Below are 21,229 nucleotides of genomic sequence, written 5' to 3' on the forward strand. Positions count from 1 at the left end.
TCTACTATTGGTTTCCAATAGTGCAGTTAAACACTGCTCAACAAAAGATCCCATTTTTTTTATTCCCATGCAGGACAAAATGTCTATGCATGTTTCCTAAGAGTTGATGCCTCTGTTCACCTAAACAGTAAATAGCCACATGGGAATTACCCAGTTGTTGTAGGTTGTATCTTGGGGAAGTTCAGTTGTTGGCCTAGGAAAACATCGATAAGCAATAGCTTCCTGTCCCCAACAATAGGAGATCCCCCCCCCCCCCTTCCCTCCCCCAAAAAATATATTAATTCTAACCATTCCTAGAGCTCATATCAGCAATTATATGCCTAATATATGAAATCTTAGGCCTAATGTAGTATATTAGGTTATGTTTTTACCTATTTTTTAAGATCTTCACAAACTAATAGTACAAAGTGCAGATGTTTTTTTGGGTGCAAAAAGCTAAATTTTGTTACATATACTCCATAGTCACTGTACTGTATGTACAGTACTTGTACTATAATTTTTTCACACATTGATATTTAAGTATTAGTAAAGAAAGCATGTGAGAAAGATTGTAAGGTATAAATGGTCGTTATGAACTTTTTAAAAGCATATGAAAAGTTTTTATATTCATTCATGTGTAAAATAGGTATGGTATGTAGTTAAAATACAGTATCAACAGTTCAGAATGTTTCACCTACATATACCTTGTCCCAACTGTTGCAGGGTAAAATATGCACTCCTTGCTGTGATGATATTGTCACCACCATTTCTGCTTGTAATGAGAATTTTGATTTTGACATGCACAACCCATATACAGTACTGACTTTATTGCTCTAGTTAGGTTAGTGTTGTTGTTTATCTTAGTTGCTCACTTTTTGTATCTATTCCCTAATGAATGATAAATGGATACATCAAACTTGTCCCCCCCTTCAATTACTATCTCACACTAGGTTCACAACTTGACACACTCTACTCCTCACTCATGACTCCATGCATGCATGCATGTATACACACATACATACATACAAAGTCAAACATATTCATTATCATTACCCTATTTCAAGCTTCTACAGGGTAAAAAGGTATTAGCTAGGCAGAAAAAGGGGGAAAAATATAGTGAAAGGTTATACAGTAGTAGGGGAAAAAGGCTAATCTACCTTCCTGAAAATTAATCCATATTTTATTTTAGGTGTGATGGTGAGAAGGACTGTGCCGATGGAACTGATGAGCCTCCAGGTGATATTTGTCCAGAACGGAAGTGTCGGCCAGGACATTTTCAATGTGAGAATGGCAATGGTTGTGCTGCAGCAACGCAACTTTGTGATGGACAAAATGATTGTACTGATGGGTATGTATTAATTTTGTAAATCTTTTTTTTATATAGCTATTTTAAAATCTAGAATCTTTGAAAACTTCTTCCCTCTGCAATTTTTCTTTCATAGAGAGGTGGATGCTTATAGAATCTTTCCCATATATTTTAGCTATCTTTAATTGGTAGACTTTTTTGAGAACTTAAAATATTTACTTAAGAATATTTCCTGACTGTCAGTAAAATATAACTGAAGAGGAGTTGCTATTAGTTTCTGCTGAAGAATTAGAATATGTTGCAAGATTGGAAATTGCATTTAGTGCATTAATTATAGTGATTGATGGTAATTGAACCACTGTTTGCATTGCAACTGCTTTGTAAAACAATGTAACATTACACATTTTAGCAAAGTAATTTTTAGATAGTGCTTACATAATGTTCAACACTGGATATTACAGGTTAATAGAAGCATTTCTGCTTATATGCAGAGTGACAGAGTTCTCTCTTATTTTAGGACACATATTATACACTTTCATTATATTATTTTTCCTCTTTCTACTAGATGCAAAATGTCGCTACAGTGCTAAAATTTCAGGTATTATATCATTAATAATAAAGTGATGCGCAATTTCATTCAGCATAAGTTCCTGTCTTTACAGCTCAATTTCCACAAAGTCTAAAATATAATGCTCACTTGTATGACTGTCCACACACTACATTTGTGTGTCTGTACTACAGAATGTGCAAGATCTTGCTTTTACGTATGGTTTTCTTTTATATTGCTCATTATACTTTGACCTAACATTGTGTTAGGTATTCCCTTCTGTAGGGATGGTATCTTTTGTGAAACACTTTGTATTCCTTTGAGTGGTTGGGTGCTGTCATTTGTGTTCTACAGGTCCCATTCCATTCCCATACTGTGTGCCCATGTTGCCCAAGAGTGTTGCGAGGGCTTGGTTGGTCCCCTCGTATTTTATTCAGTTGAATGCCCTTGTTCTTGCATCACTGGTCTGGAGCCAAGTTCATTACTCAGGCTTGGTCTGTTGGGGAATGGGAGGGGGAGGGGGAAGTTGCTCTCCATGGCCATCTTCTGGACTTTTTTCTAGTTTGCTCACCTGTGTGTGGTTAAAATAAAGTATCTAATTTTGTGAATTTTAGCAGATGTAACTTATAACTGATGTATGTGATCAAAAGAGTCCTGAAGCAAACAGGAAGGTCTAGGACCACAGCTGTAAACTTGCAGAATTTATCTAAAGAAGGGAATTTCACAAAGGCTTGTTAATGGCAGCTGTTTGTGTACTGTGCTTGTAAATGACTTACTTTGGATTTGAGGTGTTCCAAGATTTTTTAGACCTTGTGTTTAGAGAACCACATGTTGTTTTTGAATGCTGATTGACTAAAACCACTTCATTACAAGACTGTTTGGCTCAGAATTCTCAAACATTGTCAATTTTTCAGATCTGATGAAAACAACTGTCAGCTGGAATGTACAGCACTAGAGTTTAAATGCAAGACCACAGGCAAATGTATCAACATAGCCTGGAAGTGCGATGGGGACAAGGACTGCCGTGATGGCTCAGATGAAGATGATTGCGGTATGTTTGTATTTTCTGTTATTTTACAAGGCGTATTATTTTGTGGCATTGTCCATCATGAATATTCAACTCACATTCAATAGATTTACATTTGTTAGGTAGTCCAAGCAACAACATTCTGCCACCTTGAAGATTGCTTCAAGTGTAAAACAAGCAAGATGGCCACCACTTGTCTCCATATAGATCTCAGGAGACGTCTCCCGTCATGCAGGGTGCAGTCGCACCTCCACAGATCTCCAGTATCACCTCTTGATACTGGTAATGGCTCAAAAGGGCCACCACTTATGGGCTATTCATGCCCGTGCCACCTTTTGGGTGGCTTAATCTTCATCAATCAATCAGTCAATCCATATAGATAGTGTACAATGCACCTAGAAATTCCAAAAGTGTACATCGGGACACCTGATATGAGAAAAGCATTGATATCCAGATCCTGTTGCAATTTCTAGAACCTCTGCCATATATGACATGCCCCCTCTTACTTGCAACACGAGGAAATTGGCAAAAACTCAAGCAAAAACACTACCTGAACCCCAAAGTGGTAGCATTAGAGAAAGGCTTAAAACTCCACACACAAAGGTCGGTGAAGTGCAAGGAAAGGTAAGGATACATCCACAGGCTGGGCATGTGTGTGAGGGGGACAGACTGAATGGACTGTAAACATCACCGGGTGTAGCAGGAGCCACTATTCAGTCCTGGTACACAAAAGAAAACACATGCCACTGTGTATTTTCCTGTGTGTGTTTTCACTGTGTGTACTGCCCAGGTATACTGTTGTATACCTGGGCAGTACCATAGAACTGTGCACAAGATTTCATCCTCATTGTTTTCTACCTAGTGCTTTACACTTGCACTGTATTGTGTGCTACCCCAAAATGTGCCTAAGCCATTTAATTTCACTGTTGTAATCACTGCCATCATCTTATATCATGGTTATGTTGAACACAAATTTTACTACAATGTATCTAGAAATAATCCTCAAATTATGCTACAATGTACCTAGAAATAATCCTCAAATTTTACTGAAATGTACCTATTAATTTTCTTCAAAATTTTCCTACAATGTACCTGCTAACGTTTTTTTAAATTTTGCTACAAATTACCTACTTAAAATTATCTGTTAGATTAAGGACCTACCCAAAATGCTATGCGTGCTAGTGGCTTTACAAGAATGTAAAAACTTCAATGCTATGTACTCTCATAAACCCATTGTAGCTTCTTTTATACATATATATAAATAAATAATAAATAAGAGGCAGTGCTACCAGAGACTATTTGAAAAATTCCCTGTGGTGCAATTGCTGAGAATTTCATCTGAGAGACTCTAATGATCCTTGCCCATATGACCTATCGGATCTTATCTAGGGGTAACTGAAGTGTAAAGTAGCTTAGAAATACTTGTACATTCCCATGATGAGAAAACATTTCTGTTTGGAGAAGTCAATTAACATTTTTACAGATATTCTCTTTGTATTGTTTCACAGTGATGCCTTTAATTTTTCTTTTTGTATTATTTGTTATTAATTTAAAAATAAACACCCCCTTACAGTATCTGTACCAATGTTAGTATCAGCCTCATTCTCATAACATATTAATCATTTTGAAATGTGAACTTTTCCACAGATAATCGTCCGTGTGACAAAGAAACCGAGTTCCAGTGTATGAATGGGAAGTGTATATCAAAACAATGGTACTGTGATTTAGACAATGATTGTGGGGACCATTCTGATGAACCTGCATTCCTCTGTCGACAAAAGAACTGCACTGATGGATGGAGAAGGTAAGAAATTACTAAGGGTTTCTATTAACAGCAGGCAACAAAAATCATTCCAGAGCTAAGGCAACTCTCGTACCAAGAGTGGTTGAGGGCCACAGGACTAACAACACTGTAGACCAGGCACGACAGGGCAGATCTCATCTATACTTAAAATACTGAACCATTTGTATTGTCTGGATGTTGATCCGGACAATACAAATGCAATGTACATGTACAGCCTCATTTATAGCAATGTGTCAATGGTAAATCTGGTTCAGAGTCAAGAATGCCTTTTTGGAACATAGTCTGTTAGTTGGGGTATGTATGATGTATATTTTAGATATTCTAAGATATTTCAATCCATCATCCAAAAATGATAGGTACCTATGATTTAGGTATAACCTAAATCTAGGTGTAATTTAGGTATACTGTAACCTAAAGGTTATTTATCTAAAGGTCTGATTTAGGTATAACCTTTATGTATAACCTATAGGTACTATGAATAGAATGTACAAAATATATACTGTACTGTTGCATACCTATAAATTTCACATTATATTATTCCAATATTGTAGTACATAAAGAAGAGTCCAAAAATTGGAACAGTAACAATGAACCTAACCTAGACCTAATATACACCATCTTTGCCCTAATTTAGTACATATATATATGTACCTTACAACACCTAGGAATGTTTAGGTTTGGTTGTTGCCTTCTTTCTCAGGCCTCTACAAAATTAACAGATTACAAAATGTGGACTGTGTGCGCAATAGTCCACACCTTGTACTTGCATCCATAGTAATAATAATAGGTACTGTAGCAATATGTTTGGATGACAAGTTCACATGTAATTAATTAATTATATATCGACTTGTCCAAAAATATTGCTACTCATTATTACTATGTGTACTCATTATTACTATGAGTACTCATTATTACTGTGTGTACTCATTATTATGTATACTCATTATTACTGTGTACTCATTATTACTATGTGTACTCATTATTACTATGAGTATTCATTATTACTGTGTACTCATTATTCTGTGTACTCATTATTACTGTCTACTCATTATTACTCTGTGTACTCATCCCTAATGAAAAACTCAACAAAGGGTTGAGCTATTGATATTTAATAAATTTGAGATACTACCTCAAATATACTACAGTATTTCTGTACGATATACAAATGTACTCATACTGTCTATGAAAATTAGTTCAAGGTTTCAGTTTAAAACAATGCTTGGAATATTGAAACATGCACATGAACTAAGGGCACATATACAGTATTTCCTTTTTTTGTGAGGTACTTGTAAAATTTTCCCCCAAAAAACATAACGTAATATTTTTTTTTAAAGTTTGTAAACATAAATGTTGGCCCAAGTAATTATGTTTGCTTAATGTAAAATAAAATTTTAATATGATATCCATGCAATTCTGCAGATGTCCAGGTCGCACAAATTACCGATGCATACCAGAGTGGCTGTTTTGTGATGGCAAAGATGATTGCCGGGACAATACTGATGAGCAAATTGAAAACTGCCCTAAATGTCACGAGAGTGGAGACTTCCAGTGTAAGAACAGACGCTGCATTCCCAAGTAAGTGTTTTTAGAAGTGACATTGTGACACACTAAGCAATTGTATATACTGTATGATATTTCCTATCGAAATATATATTACTCTTATATTTTCAGACATTTACAGGTACAAATTAAATTACTGATTGACTTTATACTGTATATTGCCCCGGTAGTACAGTGTGGTTTTTCTTGACTCACAATCAGGAATTTAGAGTTCAAATTTCAGGCAAGTGCATTTCCTATCACTTAATGCTTCCATTCACCTAGCACTAAATAGATACCTGGAGGTAGTCTGCTTGTTGTGGGATTGTATCCTGGTGAGGGTCAGTAGTTTGACCTTGGGGAGGGACCTTGATATAAGCCTAACTGTATAAAACTGTATACAGTATATACAGTACAGTGGTTGCCTGTCCCCCAAAACAATGAATTATAATTATTATATTTTTTATTTTTCCCAATTTTTTCAGGCGTTGGCTATGTGACTTTGAAAATGATTGCGGTGACAACTCTGATGAAGATGAAGAGATGTGTCGTAGCCAATATCGTGAATGTTCAGAGAGTGAATTCCGCTGCAGCAATAATAAATGTATTCCTAACCGCTGGCGTTGTGACCATGACAATGACTGTGGAGACAAGTCAGATGAGGAGAATTGTGGGGAACACACATGCAAGGTAAGATTATTTACCATACTCGTTTGGTGAGCCATTTACTCTTTACGCACAGTACTATACAAGTTTAATAATAAATTATTGAAAGTTGAACAGTACGGTATGCAATTATAATATTTGACTGTAAGCATCATTTTCATGGCATAAAAAATATATTAAGCATAATACAATTTTTGTTTTTAACTAGTGTACCAGACTTCCAGGGTCCCTTTAAATATTATACAGTTTCTCTAAAAAAAAAAAATTGAATATAAAACTGTTCCATCAGGTTCATAATGTAATTTGTTTTTGTTTCAAACATTTTGTCATTGTGTTTTGAACTGCTGCAAAATATTGCCTTCACAGCCTACATATAAACATGAGAATTATTCACAGGATTATCTATTTATTTTCAGCATAGCCAGTATCAGTGTTCATCTGGCCACTGCATCCAGAAACACTTCCGTTGTGATGGTGAACGCAACTGTCATGACTTGAGCGATGAGTTAGATTGTCCTCCACGTTACCCTGGTGAACGTTATTGTCCAGATGAAAAGTTCCAGTGTGATAACCATCTTTGTGTAGAGATGCGAGACCTTTGTGACGGAAGCAACGATTGTTACGATAATTCAGATGAACGTGAAAGCCTTTGCAGTAAGTATTGTAGAGAAAATTTATTTGACATGTGCTTCAGGTGCCAAAACATTTGAACTTGTAAAGAATCTTGTAAGCTACATCAGTTTCATATAATTATCTATATCTATAAAGAGCGTGTGTTTGTCCCAGGTTGAAGACTAGATGCTCAGGGCTAGCTTTACCCAACTTCCCAACATTAAAACTGGAGGTCTGTCAGAGAAGAGAGAGGGAGAGAGACGGGTGGGAGAGAGTGGATGGGGAAGGAGAGAGGAGGAAGGGGGAGGAGAAGAGTGGGGGGAGAGGGAGAGAGGAGGAGGAGGAGGGAGGCAGGAAGGAGAGGGGAGAGGGGAGAGGGGGGGGAAATTGGTGGAGAATGGAGAGAGGGAGATGGGGGGGGGGGAAAGGTGGAGAGGGTGGGAGTGGCAGGAGGTGAGGAAGAGGGAGGGAGGAGATATGGGAAGAGATGGGGGGGGGGGGAAAGCGAGAGAGGGGAGAGAGGAGAAAAGAGGGGTGAGGGGGAGAGGGGAAGGAAGACCTCATCTAGTATATTATGTATTACTCTAAATTTATTATAATTAGAAATTGTGCTAATTCTCATATGTCATCATGATCTTACCTTTCCACATGAAATTAAATAATTGGTTCCTGATCCACTCAAATTATAAGTAAAAGTGGGGAAAAATAGGATTAGTTAAAAAACTCTTAGACATTTAAAAAAAAAAATCATATGATGATATATTCTAGTCATATATTGGGACAAAATAAAGAAATGAATTAGATCTTTAAGAAATTTTTTATTTGATCTTTATTTGCCAACAATATTCATGATATATTTGTTACAGCTTTGGTGTGCACTGTAAATACAACATCATATCAATATAGTAGTTGCTTATAAATTAACTTACATGGATAAAGTCTCGGTTGACTACATTTATGCAGTCACTAGTATGCACAGCGTGTATGGCAAGTTGCTAGTACTGTATGCACAACATTTTGGGCAGATTACTAGTATGCTCAGCATGCTTGGCACATTACTAATACAGGTACATGCAGCATGCTAGACAAGTTGCTAGTATGCAAAGCATGTTGGAAAAGTCACTAATGCACACTTCATATTGGCCAAGTCATTAGAGTGCACAGCATGTGGACAGTTTGAATAAATTTCTGTTGCAATAGGAATAATGAAGTATGCACTAACCCCTGGCTGGAGTCTGCTGAGTCTTGATGGACTGGGATCTTGACTAATGAATGAACAGAATGGGTTGTTCAGAAAATAGGTTTTCATCTACACTTATATTCACTTAAGTGTTTTTTCTTATTACAGGCAACTACACGTGCAACACATTACGCCGTTTCCAGTGCAACAACCATAAATGCATCCCCTTGTATCAGAAATGTGACGGAATAGATAATTGTGGTGATGGATCTGATGAGAACAACATGACTATCTGTTCCCATCGACCCCGACCTTGTATATTCAATGAGTACCGCTGTGCCAACCACAAATGCATTCCTCCCAACAAAGCCTGTGATCATGCTGATGATTGTGGTGATTCATCTGATGAGCTTGGCTGCCGTAAGTTCATTTCAATTGTTTACATCATTATTTTTGTTTGTTTGTAAAGCTTATTAGATGCTGCTTTCAATTAAATATTCAAATTTAAATCACAAATTAAGTGTAGACAAAATTCTAAATAATTTTTGAATTTTTCAGATACTGCATCAAACTGCACAGTTGGTGGATGTGAACAGTCATGCTTCAATCTTAAAGACGGTGGCTATGTATGTCACTGCCTGCGTGGATTCAGAATTTCCCCCAACAATCCAAAAGTATGTGAAGATATTGACGAATGTGCAGAGTTTATACATAATTGCTCACAGTTATGTACTAATTTGAATGGAACTCATGCTTGTTCGTGCCGAGAAGGTTTTGAGCCCGAGATAAATGGTGTTTGCCGCCTAAAAGAGGGAGCAATCACTCTTGTATATTCAGATAGCCCTGAAATTCGAGCGTTTAACTTAACTTCCAATAGGGCTATGAATGTTATTAAAGGGGATAGTATAGAGTCTCTAGATTATGAACCCAGATCCGGTATCGTATATTGGACGGACTCATATGGAAAAACTATCAAACGATCATATCTACCAGGGACTCCTGAAAGAGCAAATATTACAATGGGTTACGCTCAGAATCTGGATATCAAAAGTCGAGCCAAACCTACTGGCCTAGCAATTGATTGGGCAGCCATGAATTTATACTGGAGTGAAACAGATCGCACAGGAAACAAACCTCGTGGTGCAATATTGGTGTCTACATTGGATGGACGGTATCGCCACTTGGTCATTGCCACTGGCCTGGAAGACCCTACCTCTGTAGTTGTTGACCCAGATCATGGTTATATGTTTTGGACAGACATTGGCTCAATACCAAAAATTGAAACTTCTTGGATGGATGGCAGCAAAAGGAGAATTCTTGTCTCAGATGCTATTAGTCAGCCTACAGGACTGACAATTGATTTTGCCATGGAGCACACACTGTATTGGGTGGATGCCAAACTTAATAAGATTGAAATGATGCGTGAAGATGGGTCCAAGAGAACTCTTGTTGCTACAGGAAGCCACCTGAAGCATCCTTTGTCCTTGGATGTGTTTGAATCCAGTATATACTGGGTTACACGTGATTCAGGAGAAATATATAGCATGGATAAGTTTGGACGAGGAGTTCCAGTAAAGCTTCCAGGAGAATATGCCAACCCATCTAGCATAAAAGGTGAGATGTTAAAAGTTCTCTAATAGCAATATCGGTAAATCTTAAATGACGCGCGTCTCATGGGAGAATTAGTTTTACTAGAGTATTATTTGATTGCCACAATTTGATTCGTGTATTTGATTAACAACGGATAACATCTGCATTAGAAAAACCCACCTTGCCTCTCAGGATTGAATTTGTCAAAAGTTTTAAACAAAGGTTCAATGCTTAGAGTAAAAAACATTTAAAAAAACAAAAAAAAAACAAAAAAGAATAGCTCAAATATTTTCATAGCTGTAGTACACTACTAAAATTTTGGTTTGGAATTTACAGTTGTCAACTCACTTCACAAGATAATTCTTTGAAAGGCTCAAAAATATTGATAAATTTATAAAAATCTGTATTCTTTTTTATTTCTTATTAAATCATTATTTTGTGTGAGACTGGAAAATTAAATAAAATGAGTATATTTGATAAAGAGTACAGTTTGGTAAGTTGTTACAGATAAACATGGGAAGGGCTACTTTGATGCTACTGTTGAATTCAAGATCAAACTGTTATAGGTAACCAAGTGCAGCTATTGTGTTAAAGACAAGACCTTAAACTGGGCAGTGGATAAAGTCCTGTAAAGAAAGTAGCACTGGGGAGGTACTGATAACATCACAGCATGGATAAGAAAGGTAGATAATTTTTTAGGGGGTACTCAATACAAGCAGGATTGAATTGAGCAGGGCAAAACAGGGGTATGACTTTGAGGGGGTGATACAGTAGTGAATTTTTAGTTTTGACAAGGAGAACTTGTGGAGCCAAGAGTAACTCGAGAAACTCCCAGGCAGGGTTTAGGAAAACCTAGGTTGCATGGAGTGTGTTAGGACTGTAAGTACAGGTCCTAGCAGCACACACACTCATTGGGGTGTGCACATAGTTATTGGCCAGTTGCATCATGGGCAAGAGGATAGAGTACTTAACAGGTGAGTTGCTTCTCTGGAACTCTTCATGATTTGATCTGACATGATGCCTGACTCAGGTGTGGCAATGAGATTACCTGGGGTAAAAGATACCACTCTCTGACTGCAGTTTGCTACTGTTGTACATTATGAGTCTTGTAAAGTGTGTGAGGGGGACGGTTTATATAATATACTCATGTACAGTATATTTTTTTTCAGTTTTTGCAAGCAAGAGGTACAACACAAGTATGATGAGTATATGCCAAAGAGACACCCCATGCAGTCATCTGTGTCTCATCATCCCTGGAGGCCACAAATGTGCTTGTCCTGACAATAGAGGTGTAAAGAACACGTATCCTAACTGTGATGCTCGTAAGTAATTTATTCTTAATTACAGTACCCAAAGAGTTTATAAAACATTTCTTAAAAAAATTTTTTATCCAAATTCCTATATAAAAGGAAGAGTTAAGGTTTTTTCATTGCTAGTATTTTAAAAAAGATGATTACAAATACTGTATGTGGTACAGTACTTATATGCATCTAAAACTTCCAGAGCAAAAATATTTAAATTATTTAAACTATTTGAATTACATCACATATTAAGAATTTTTTAATTGTCAAAAAGTGTATTGAAGAAATAAGTGCAAATGTGAGCATGATTGTTTTGTGGGTGTGAGGAGTTCATTGTTCATCATAACACCAGAAAATAAAGCCATTGAAGAAATTAGTGCATCAGTGCAGAAGGTAAAATGTGGGAAAGATATTTAATACTAGAATTTATGAATTAACATGTGTCATGCTAATACATAACAGTAACAGTGTTTAAATGTATAAGATATTAAGATAAGTAAAATTTGTTTATATTTTTGGTGGTAAACATGGTATGATAAGAGTATAAAGAATTATTATGAGTGATAGTAGTAGTAGTATTACACATAGTATTTAAGAAATAAAGAAGTACTGTATTTTAAGAAAAATTAGACAAATTTTTAAATTATTTAGGATGGAATCTATGGGAAGATATGCTATGTAGTGCAGTAGACATAACTCAGGTTAACTACAACATGTAATAGGTATGTTTGTTTCAATTTTATATAGATTAAAGGTAGTACAACATTTATTGTATTTGGACGGCTGTTTCAAAATTTATAATACCTGTACTTTTATTTGTATTGTGATTCAGTTTGTCAGATCAGACTCTGGGAATATTAGAAGGCATACATGTTTCTTGTGCAGTGTCAAAGTTGTATCGCAGTTTTCTAAAAAGCATAATGGTTAGAATTGGTGCTACAGTATAGGGTTTTAGAAGATTTCTAAAGGTTAAAATATTTTACCAACATGTTTATGAAGGTTTCTCCATGATTATCTCAATATTTTAATCAATTTCAGCACATGAGCCTATGAAAGCAAAACCTCTTGGCTGTGGGTGTTTAAATGGTGGCGTGTGTGTCTTGAACGTTTCCAATGTTCTTCGTTGTGAGTGCCTTGAGGGCTACTCTGGAGAGCTGTGCGAGACCTATGTGGCTCGCAGTTTTATCCCACGACAACCTTGGTCAGCAGCAACTGTGATTGTGCCCATCGTCCTCATTATCCTAGTGTTAGGAGTTCTTGCGGCTCTTTACGTCTTCTTTAATCACCGTCACATGTAAGTCAACATTTAGTTAATTTTTAAGTGTTCTATTTTGTATGGTGAATATTACTTACCTTTTTTTATCTTGGGCTTAGATATTATACATGAAACAGGTTGACCATTGCACTCATTTGTCACTGTCTAAAGTACAGTACAGTATTGTATTCCATATTTCTCATTTTAATCATTTTGTTCAAGCTGTTACTGTGTTAACCTACTAGGATATTGGACTGTAACTCAAGAGAAAGTAATGTATAAACACAATTGACTTGATTATAAAAAAAAGTCTTGATTAATGATATTTAATGATGTCCTCCTTAAATAAAAAAATTAACTGCCCTCCAGTGCCTCATGCATTAACTGGGGGAATATATGAGAATTGTTTTAATAAAAAAAAAAATATATATATATATATATATATATACATTCATTAATAAAAAATGTACTTTTTATGCAAGTTAATTTTTTTTTAATAATTTTAACTTAATAAATCACACATTAAATTAATTTCCTTATAATTTTCAGAACACTGAAGGGTCGGGGTCTTCCTGGCTCGAGTGTCGTGTTTAGACAAGGCACAAATGTCGAGATAGGACCTCCTTCATTTATGGCACCTCCAGAAGGAGCAAACGGGGCAAGTTAATTAAAGCATTGGATTTTATAGCTTACACAGTCTTAAGCATTTGTCATTTTACAAATAAGCAAACATTCTGGAACTTAATGCCAGGTTATTACAAGTAATAACCACTGCACATTACAAGTAATGTGCAGTGACTGCACATTACTTGTAATGTGCAGTGATTGTGATGTATGAGGTCTGTACAACCCATCCTTCTAAACTGATAGAACTTATAGCAAGTATTGGGTCCAAAGTACTGTATCAATATGTATTATGATTATTATGTATTATGAGTATCAATATGTATCAATAAGCCCACCAAGAATTTCAGGTTTTGTATCATTGAATTAGTCCAAATGGCAGTCTTATCAATTCAAAATAAAACTAAAGAACCTAACCTAAATCCTAGACCTAATATAGAACATATATGTGCTATACTAGGTATAGTCCAAGAAAAAAAAGGCCTATGTGAAATTAAAAGTACAAAATGTGAACTGTTTGGTGGTCCAACACTACATATTTGTACCTTGTATGAAATAGTTACTAAAAGTACTAGCATTCTAGGAGGACGAGTTGGCTTTGTCTTACCATGAGTAGTACTTTAATTATATTGGGTAGGGAAACCATATGGTTTTCACAGGATTTTAACTAGTTTTGTTCTTTCAAAATTTGATTTTCCCAAGGGGTATCAAGAGAATGTCTTGTGTGTTCGCTAAAATTGATGAATAGTGGGTTACAAATAATCAGGTGTTGAATGTAATGTGCCACCACTTTATGGTGGGACCCCAGTAGCTTCTCTAGCTTATATACTGGTAACTAAGCCTTAGAGCCCCCTTTTCCCACAGAAGGCCTCTTGAGACCCATCTGTGTGTTGCCTATTAGAAACCAGGATCAAAATCTGATTCATTCTACATGATGTAGTAGTTTGAGGATCAGAGATGAACTCAAAACCAAGGTAAAACTCACCAGAAAGCATTGGTGAAACAAAATAAGTAACTGCTTGAATGAAAGAGTGAGTCTCCTGTAAACAAGGCAAATGATAATAGAAACCACATAGAAACTATCCTAACTCCAGTGAACCTATTCATCAACTAGGTGGCAGCCCATGTCACACAATCTCTCAGCTGGGCTGCCCTATCACTCTTAAGAGCCACTCGTGACAAAAAAACAGCTTTATTTTTTTAGCACCTTTGTTTCCTAGCTTGAATCTATACTTCTTGTTCTTGACATTGCAGGTTTCAACAATTCCTCTGCCAATTTTGTTGATTCTGCTTACCATTTTGTACTTGATCATATCGCTTGTATTTCTTCTATCTTCTAGTATTGGCATTTTTAACACTTCTAGCCTTTCCTCGTAGCTCTTGTTTTTCAGTCCCAGATGTGGTTTAATAACATGCCTTTGCATGTTTTCCTGTTTATTGATGTGCTTTTTCAGATATGGGCACCATACATTAGTATATTCCAATTTTTGTTTCACAAAGGTCATGAATAATTTTTAATATTTCACCATCCATGTATTTAAGTGATTTTGAAGTTAAAAAGTGTATCTTAAGCTCCTCACACAATGTCCTTTATGTGGTCCACTGGTGGCAATCTAGTATCCAGAACCACCCCTAGATCTCTTTCTTTGTCAGAGTTCTTTAGTGCCTTTTCACATAATTTGTAGGTTGTGGGGGCTATTTTCTACCATTCTTCATTCCATTATGTGGCATTTATTCACAGTGAATTCCATCTGCCAAGTGTTGCTCCATACACTAATTTTTCCAGGTCATCTTGATGGGGATGACAATGATGAAAGTCTTTTTATTTTCGCCTAGTAGCTTAGCATCATCAGCAAATATGTTCATATAGTTCTGTATTACCTTTGGTAGATAGTTTAAAAAACAATGAATATTACTGGTGCTAGAACTGAACCCTGTGATACTACAATAGTAACATTTCTCCAATCAGATACATTGCCTCTAATTACTGCCCTCATTTTTTTTTTTATTTCATCTGTGTCTTCCTGTGACCCATCTGGCATGTTACGGCTTCCATAACAACCTCCTGTGTGGGACTGTCAAAAGCCTTTTTTAAAGTCCAGATAAATGCAATCTGCCTATCCATATCTTTCCTGTCATGAATACTAAATGGATTTATTACACAGTATTGTCCTTTTTTGAAAGGCATACTTTTATTACGTCATTACTTTCTAGGTATTCTATTTGGTTTTAATAATTTTTTCTAGTGCTTCGACTACCATGCTTGTCAACAATATAGGTCTATAATTTAAATGTTCTCTGCTACCATTTTTGTAGATGGAACCATGTTTGTGTTTTTCCATATATCTGCTACAATTCCTATAAATAAAGATGTCAGAAAAATTAATGGAATTGGAATGGTCAACTCGGGTGCACATTCAACAGGCCATCTTCATGAGCATTCCCAATATCACTAAAATCATGTACAGTACATGCTAAATTGGCCAAACCTAACCTGAGGACCCACAAATAGAAAACAGGACATCACGTCAGTTTTGCGTGCTGCTATGATATTTAGTACATCAGTTTTTGACCGCTGGGGATACATATATACATCAAAATGCAATGTACTATTCAAGGTACTAATTAATTTTTCTACCTCTTGAATAGTACGTTCCCTAGTAATAGATATACAAATAATATATATGTATAAATTCTTTGTTGTATTAAGTCTTATTGTCTCTTAATGGTGATATATGATGGTTGTCATCCAGACATACATTCTATATGCATATATCTATCAGTAACTTATGTCAGGAAATTTTGTCTTTTTTAGCTAGCACAATGGAAGCAGGTCCCTACTGCATACACTGTAAGACTTTTATATTTTAACAAGTGAAGAGAATGAGAGGGCTCAGAGTAAGGTAACCTTACTCTGAGATTAATAGATGTAGGCAAGTGTGCATAATGATTATGAAACTAAGTATATTAACATAAGTCACAAGTCAAATTTGTATAAGAAAATTATAAAGACAAATTGTAGCTTTATAGCTTTGCTTTCTGTTATGGGTCCATGTAGAGCATTCATTGGTTTTTCTCTAGCAGTGTCCAACACATTTTCATATTTGATACTGGCATAAAACATGTTCCTTTCATGCTGTTTGATAATGTATTCATGGCACCTCACTTGCAGATGCATAGCTCATTCTTTTTTCAAGTACAGCATAGCTACATGTACTTGCTTATTCATAGTAAAAGTTTTTGGCAACTACTTCACTTGTACACTGGTTAACATGGGGGTATTATTACTTTACAAATTGTTAAGGCATTTGTTTAGGTATTCATCTCTTGACAATGAGCTAGTTAGCATCCAAAGTGGTTAAGATTAATTTGGCATTACACATTTTAGTGAAGGAGGATAACATTTATAGGTGTTGAATATATATAAGCATGAATTATTTAGCACTGCCTTGTACAATGCTGATTCCTTATAACACTTTAGTGGAAAATTAAAAAAAAAATCCACTTCCGAGTGGTTCCTCAGTAGTTTCCCCAAGTCTCGGTAATGTAACTTCCAAAGTCACTGTTTGTTTGCCACGCCCTGTGACTTTGAAACATGCAGAAGAATCCTCACCTCAGCCCTTATGGATTTGTTCATGCAGAAGAGATGTGCTGAAGTGGCACCTTCTGTACAGTAATGTGAGTGCCTCAACATTAGAGACCATCTTTGTTATCTGGCATGGCAAAACAAAGTGGAAACCTCAAACCAAGTTTGATGCATCCATAAACAGCTCAAGTGATGGAGCTGGAGATTGTGTGAAACTATACCCCAAAAGCCCAAGGAGGAAAGTACTGCAACAGCAAAGCCTTCATGCTAAATGAGGCACACACCATGCAGGCCCTGAACTGGCAAATTGCTGATCATTGGAGAGTGGTGGTTACTGTTATTGAATACCTAATCCTACAACACTTCTTGGTGATGGATTGAGGTATGTTTTTCCACTGAACTCCCCAACCAGTATTTAGCAGAAAAGACAATTTGAAAGGGTACTTTTCCTCAAGAGATTCCAACTTGCTCGGGGCCTGGCATTACAACAGTGACCTGGGTGCAACAGTTTGCAAGATTATGCAGAACAGTTTCAGCATTACAACAGTCAAGCCTGGCCTGAGGCTAGGCTCTGGGAGCAGAACAACTCTTGAAACCCTCTCCAGGTATGCTCCAGGTATGAATCCAATGCCAAGAATGAGGGAAGCTACTGAAGGAAACTTGATCAGAAATTATATTAGAAAGAAAACTCCACAATGTAACTAGTTACAGTAACACTTCTGATTAAAACTTTTTGTTTACACATTGGAACTTTTCTTATTTATGTTATGATACTAAATTCCTTAATTTATTACAAATCTTTATAATCCTGCAAGCTGTCATAACATTGTTTAATGAAGTAATGCTAGGAGTCCTAAAATTATTCAAATTTGATTACAGTTGAAATGTTAAGTTTTATTGAATTTCTCTAGATGATGCTAATTAACCCTTTTCTTTATCCAGGTGCCAATAGAAGGAGATGTTAATCTTAGTGAGATTGCAGCAAAGAATCATAACTTCAGCAACCCCATGTATGATGCCATGGGATCGATGGAGGGAGCTGCAACAGAACAGACAAACACAAAAGGGCTGTACGAAGTGCCCTTAGACACCAGTAAGACTAAGGGGTACAGCATGGAAAACCAAGAGACTAGTAATGGTTCAATGCAACCTCCACCTCTAGCAGTTCTTTCTCCATCAGCCATGATGCAAAAAGCTTCGCCTAATATACAGCTTCGTAAAAAAGAGCTTAGTCCTTCTAGTAATGACTCCGGCAAGGATACACAAAAGCTGGTGGTGGAGGATGATAACTCGGAATGTTAAAAGTGTGTTAAGACTTGCATTATACGCATTAACTATTATGGGCCAATTGATTCAGCGCTGCCACTACCTGTGCTAAGGGATGCCGTCCCAAATGCAAACCAGATCATGATAGTTTTATTTTAACAGAAAATCAGATGTGAGGCTGTTGTGCACTGTTATGTAAGTTTGAGATTATTCAGTGTACTGCCACGCTTGTAAAATGTTATGTACATTTTTTATTAAACAATTTTTAAACTTAACTAAAATGTTTTTGGTGCTCAGTGTGTGAAATGACTAGTAAAAGTGGAAGTAATTTCATCATTAGAAAATTATACGATATTTAAACAACAGTAGGTATAGCACTCGTGGAAATTATAGAAATAATTTTTGTAAATGTACAATGTAGTAATTGTATTGGCTGGATATAGTAATATGTAAATTGCTCTATTTTTACACAAACAAATAGTCTGTTTGTATATTTTCATCTTTGTAGAATCAAGAGGTTTTTTATTATAGTTTATTTTAGGGCCAAGGGTCTTAAACTTACAAATGGTCCTCATCTTACCATAGTTATATATACATTTCCTCCTATTTATCTTACTGCTAACATTTCCTTGTTTTAGAGGCATTGAATGAATTTAGATTTCATACATGAAGCGACATGTCTTATATTGAAGCCAAGCCGTCCACATTAAATATTATATGACACATTCCATGTGGTAAGGGAGTATCAATGATGTACTTATTTGAAGCGACTTTATGTACAATATTTTGTTAAGTATGAGTTAGTGAATCATACCCTATGAACTGACCTTTGGTAAGAGTCCTGTAGGTGACTGTTCTGTTCGGTTGATTCTCTTGAAGAATGTTACGTGAAGAAATAGCGATATATATATTTTAAAATTGTAGGTTCCCACCTATAGTCCTTTGGGACATCTTGAGGGCTTATACAGTATGTATAAACTGCAGAGGCACCACTGCTTTTACCAATGGAATTCTTCCTATGGACATTTTATTGTAAATAATGGTGTGTAAATATTGAAGACTTATTTGATTTATTTCATTTTGCTGTGAGAGTGAAGAGTCTATTGTAGATCATTTACTCAATTCATCAACATTAGACATTAATTGTCACAAATGTGTTTCACATGACCCGTCTTAAGGAGTACTATCCTAACTCTATATTTCCGATGTGGTTGTATTATGTTGATTTGTTTCCATTGTTATAGGCAGTGCAATAATTAATAATGTTAAAAATAATTTTGTTGTTGTTTTCCTTCATGGGATGGGTGGGGGGAAGAGGGCTAGAAATTTTATATGTACTGAAGAGATATATATATATATAATATATATATATATATATATATATAGCTAAATAAAGAAATATAACTACTAAAACATTTTAACATTATTATGGGTATACCCTATCGATGACAGTACAGTATGTACAAGGCTTGTGAAGGACAAAGACATTCATACATACAAAATATTTTAATACTTATAGATCACCTAAAAATATTGTCAAATGAAATGAATTGTCCCTTTCCGAGTGGCAGCACCCAGGTTTCTTCCTTAGTTTAAAGCACTGGCACCTTAATACCATAGTAGATATGCTCAACCCGTTCTCGCACTTTCTTACAGTCAATATTGACTTATTAAATACATGCATATGTGACATACTAAACATACTAGTTTATCTTGAAGAGCTTCATAGAAAACACCGACCTTACCTAACCTTCTTAGTATGTTAAGATAAGCATCTTATTGCTTCGTAATTACAATTATTACTTAACCTATACCTATAATAGGTTAAGTAATAATTGTAATTACGAAGCAATAAGATGCTTATCTTAACATACTAAGAAGGTTAGGTAAGGTCGGTGTTTTCTATGAAGCTTTTCAAGGTAAACTAGTATGTTTAGTATGTCACATATGCACGTATTTAATAAGTCAATATTGACTATACGAAAGTGTGAGAACGGGTTGATATGCTAGGCTTCTGAGATAATCTCTGGCAATTGGTGGCAGGTGTCATTTTATAATGACTCTCCCCTACATGGGGTGGAGAGTAAGTGGGAATCAAAGATCATGAGCTGTGGGAACACTAAGCCCCGAAAACACCTCAAGGTAACAAAGGCCAACCATCCTTATAAATGGTATCACTAAACAACTCAAAACCACTAGGAATGGTTTGGTGTCCAAAAACTACCAAAAAAATCTGAAGGCAAGTGGAACACCTATCACAGCAATTCTCTCACGTATTAATGGAATTAGCATCTCCAGCCAGCAAGTAACCTCACTATAGAAATGCAGTACCTGAAAATGAAGGGCCTCACAGGAAATAGTTGGAATAAATGGGACCACATGCCATCCAGAAATGGGCTTTTCATTTCACTTGACAGTATTTTAAGGTAGACCCTTTTAGCTTTGTCTTATGAAAGCTCACTAAGAACATACAGTATAATTGGTAAACACAAAATGGAGCTTATCCAAATTGGCTCATGTCGGGGTCAACCTCTGTAATAAGTAATGAGGCCCAGAGCCACATAATGAAGCTAAGCAACATCCTGGAGATAATGTTCTGCTGGGACAAGATGCATCTCCCTGACTAGTATGGTGACAGCTGAAGTATAAGCCCTGTCCCAAGGCTGATGCCTTCATGAACTCGAGCAAAGAGGCAGAAGAATGCCAAGGAACTGACCCATGAAAATAGCAAAGTAAAAGGTAAAATGGGATTATCACTACTCGGTTCCTTTGCTAACAAAGTCAGATCAGTGTGGGAGGTAATATGACACTAAACTACACCCAGCAAAGGCAACAAAACTTTCTGATGAAAAAGGAAACTATATGATCCAGCATCTAAAGCACAAGATCCCTGGCAACACACATCTTGTGACTGAGAGCACAAACTAACACATCTTTGAGGTAAGCC

The 21,229-nt window shown here is 36.1% G+C and overlaps 1 protein-coding gene across 3 annotated transcripts in view; it reads left to right on the top strand.

Moving 5' to 3' along the window:
- The window catches only part of mgl (low-density lipoprotein receptor-related protein megalin), a 413,751-nt gene extending 394,194 nt beyond the window's left edge, over positions 1-19,557 (top strand). For all 3 annotated transcript variants that reach the window (XM_045766930.2, XM_045766931.2, XM_069318071.1), the window contains 12 exons: positions 1,169-1,327; positions 2,747-2,883; positions 4,507-4,663; positions 6,083-6,238; positions 6,688-6,892; positions 7,285-7,522; positions 8,829-9,080; positions 9,219-10,274; positions 11,420-11,572; positions 12,590-12,845; positions 13,356-13,464; positions 17,959-19,557. In XM_045766930.2, the coding sequence (XP_045622886.1) occupies positions 1,169-1,327; positions 2,747-2,883; positions 4,507-4,663; positions 6,083-6,238; positions 6,688-6,892; positions 7,285-7,522; positions 8,829-9,080; positions 9,219-10,274; positions 11,420-11,572; positions 12,590-12,845; positions 13,356-13,464; positions 17,959-18,318 (3,238 nt within the window). In that variant the 3' untranslated portion in view covers positions 18,319-19,557. The remainder of the gene's footprint in view (positions 1-1,168; positions 1,328-2,746; positions 2,884-4,506; positions 4,664-6,082; positions 6,239-6,687; positions 6,893-7,284; positions 7,523-8,828; positions 9,081-9,218; positions 10,275-11,419; positions 11,573-12,589; positions 12,846-13,355; positions 13,465-17,958) is intronic.
- The last annotated feature ends 1,672 nt before the right edge of the window (positions 19,558-21,229 follow it).

This window comes from Procambarus clarkii, chromosome 89, assembly GCF_040958095.1.
Source record: "Procambarus clarkii isolate CNS0578487 chromosome 89, FALCON_Pclarkii_2.0, whole genome shotgun sequence".
NCBI classification, from domain to species: Eukaryota; Metazoa; Arthropoda; class Malacostraca; order Decapoda; family Cambaridae; genus Procambarus; species Procambarus clarkii.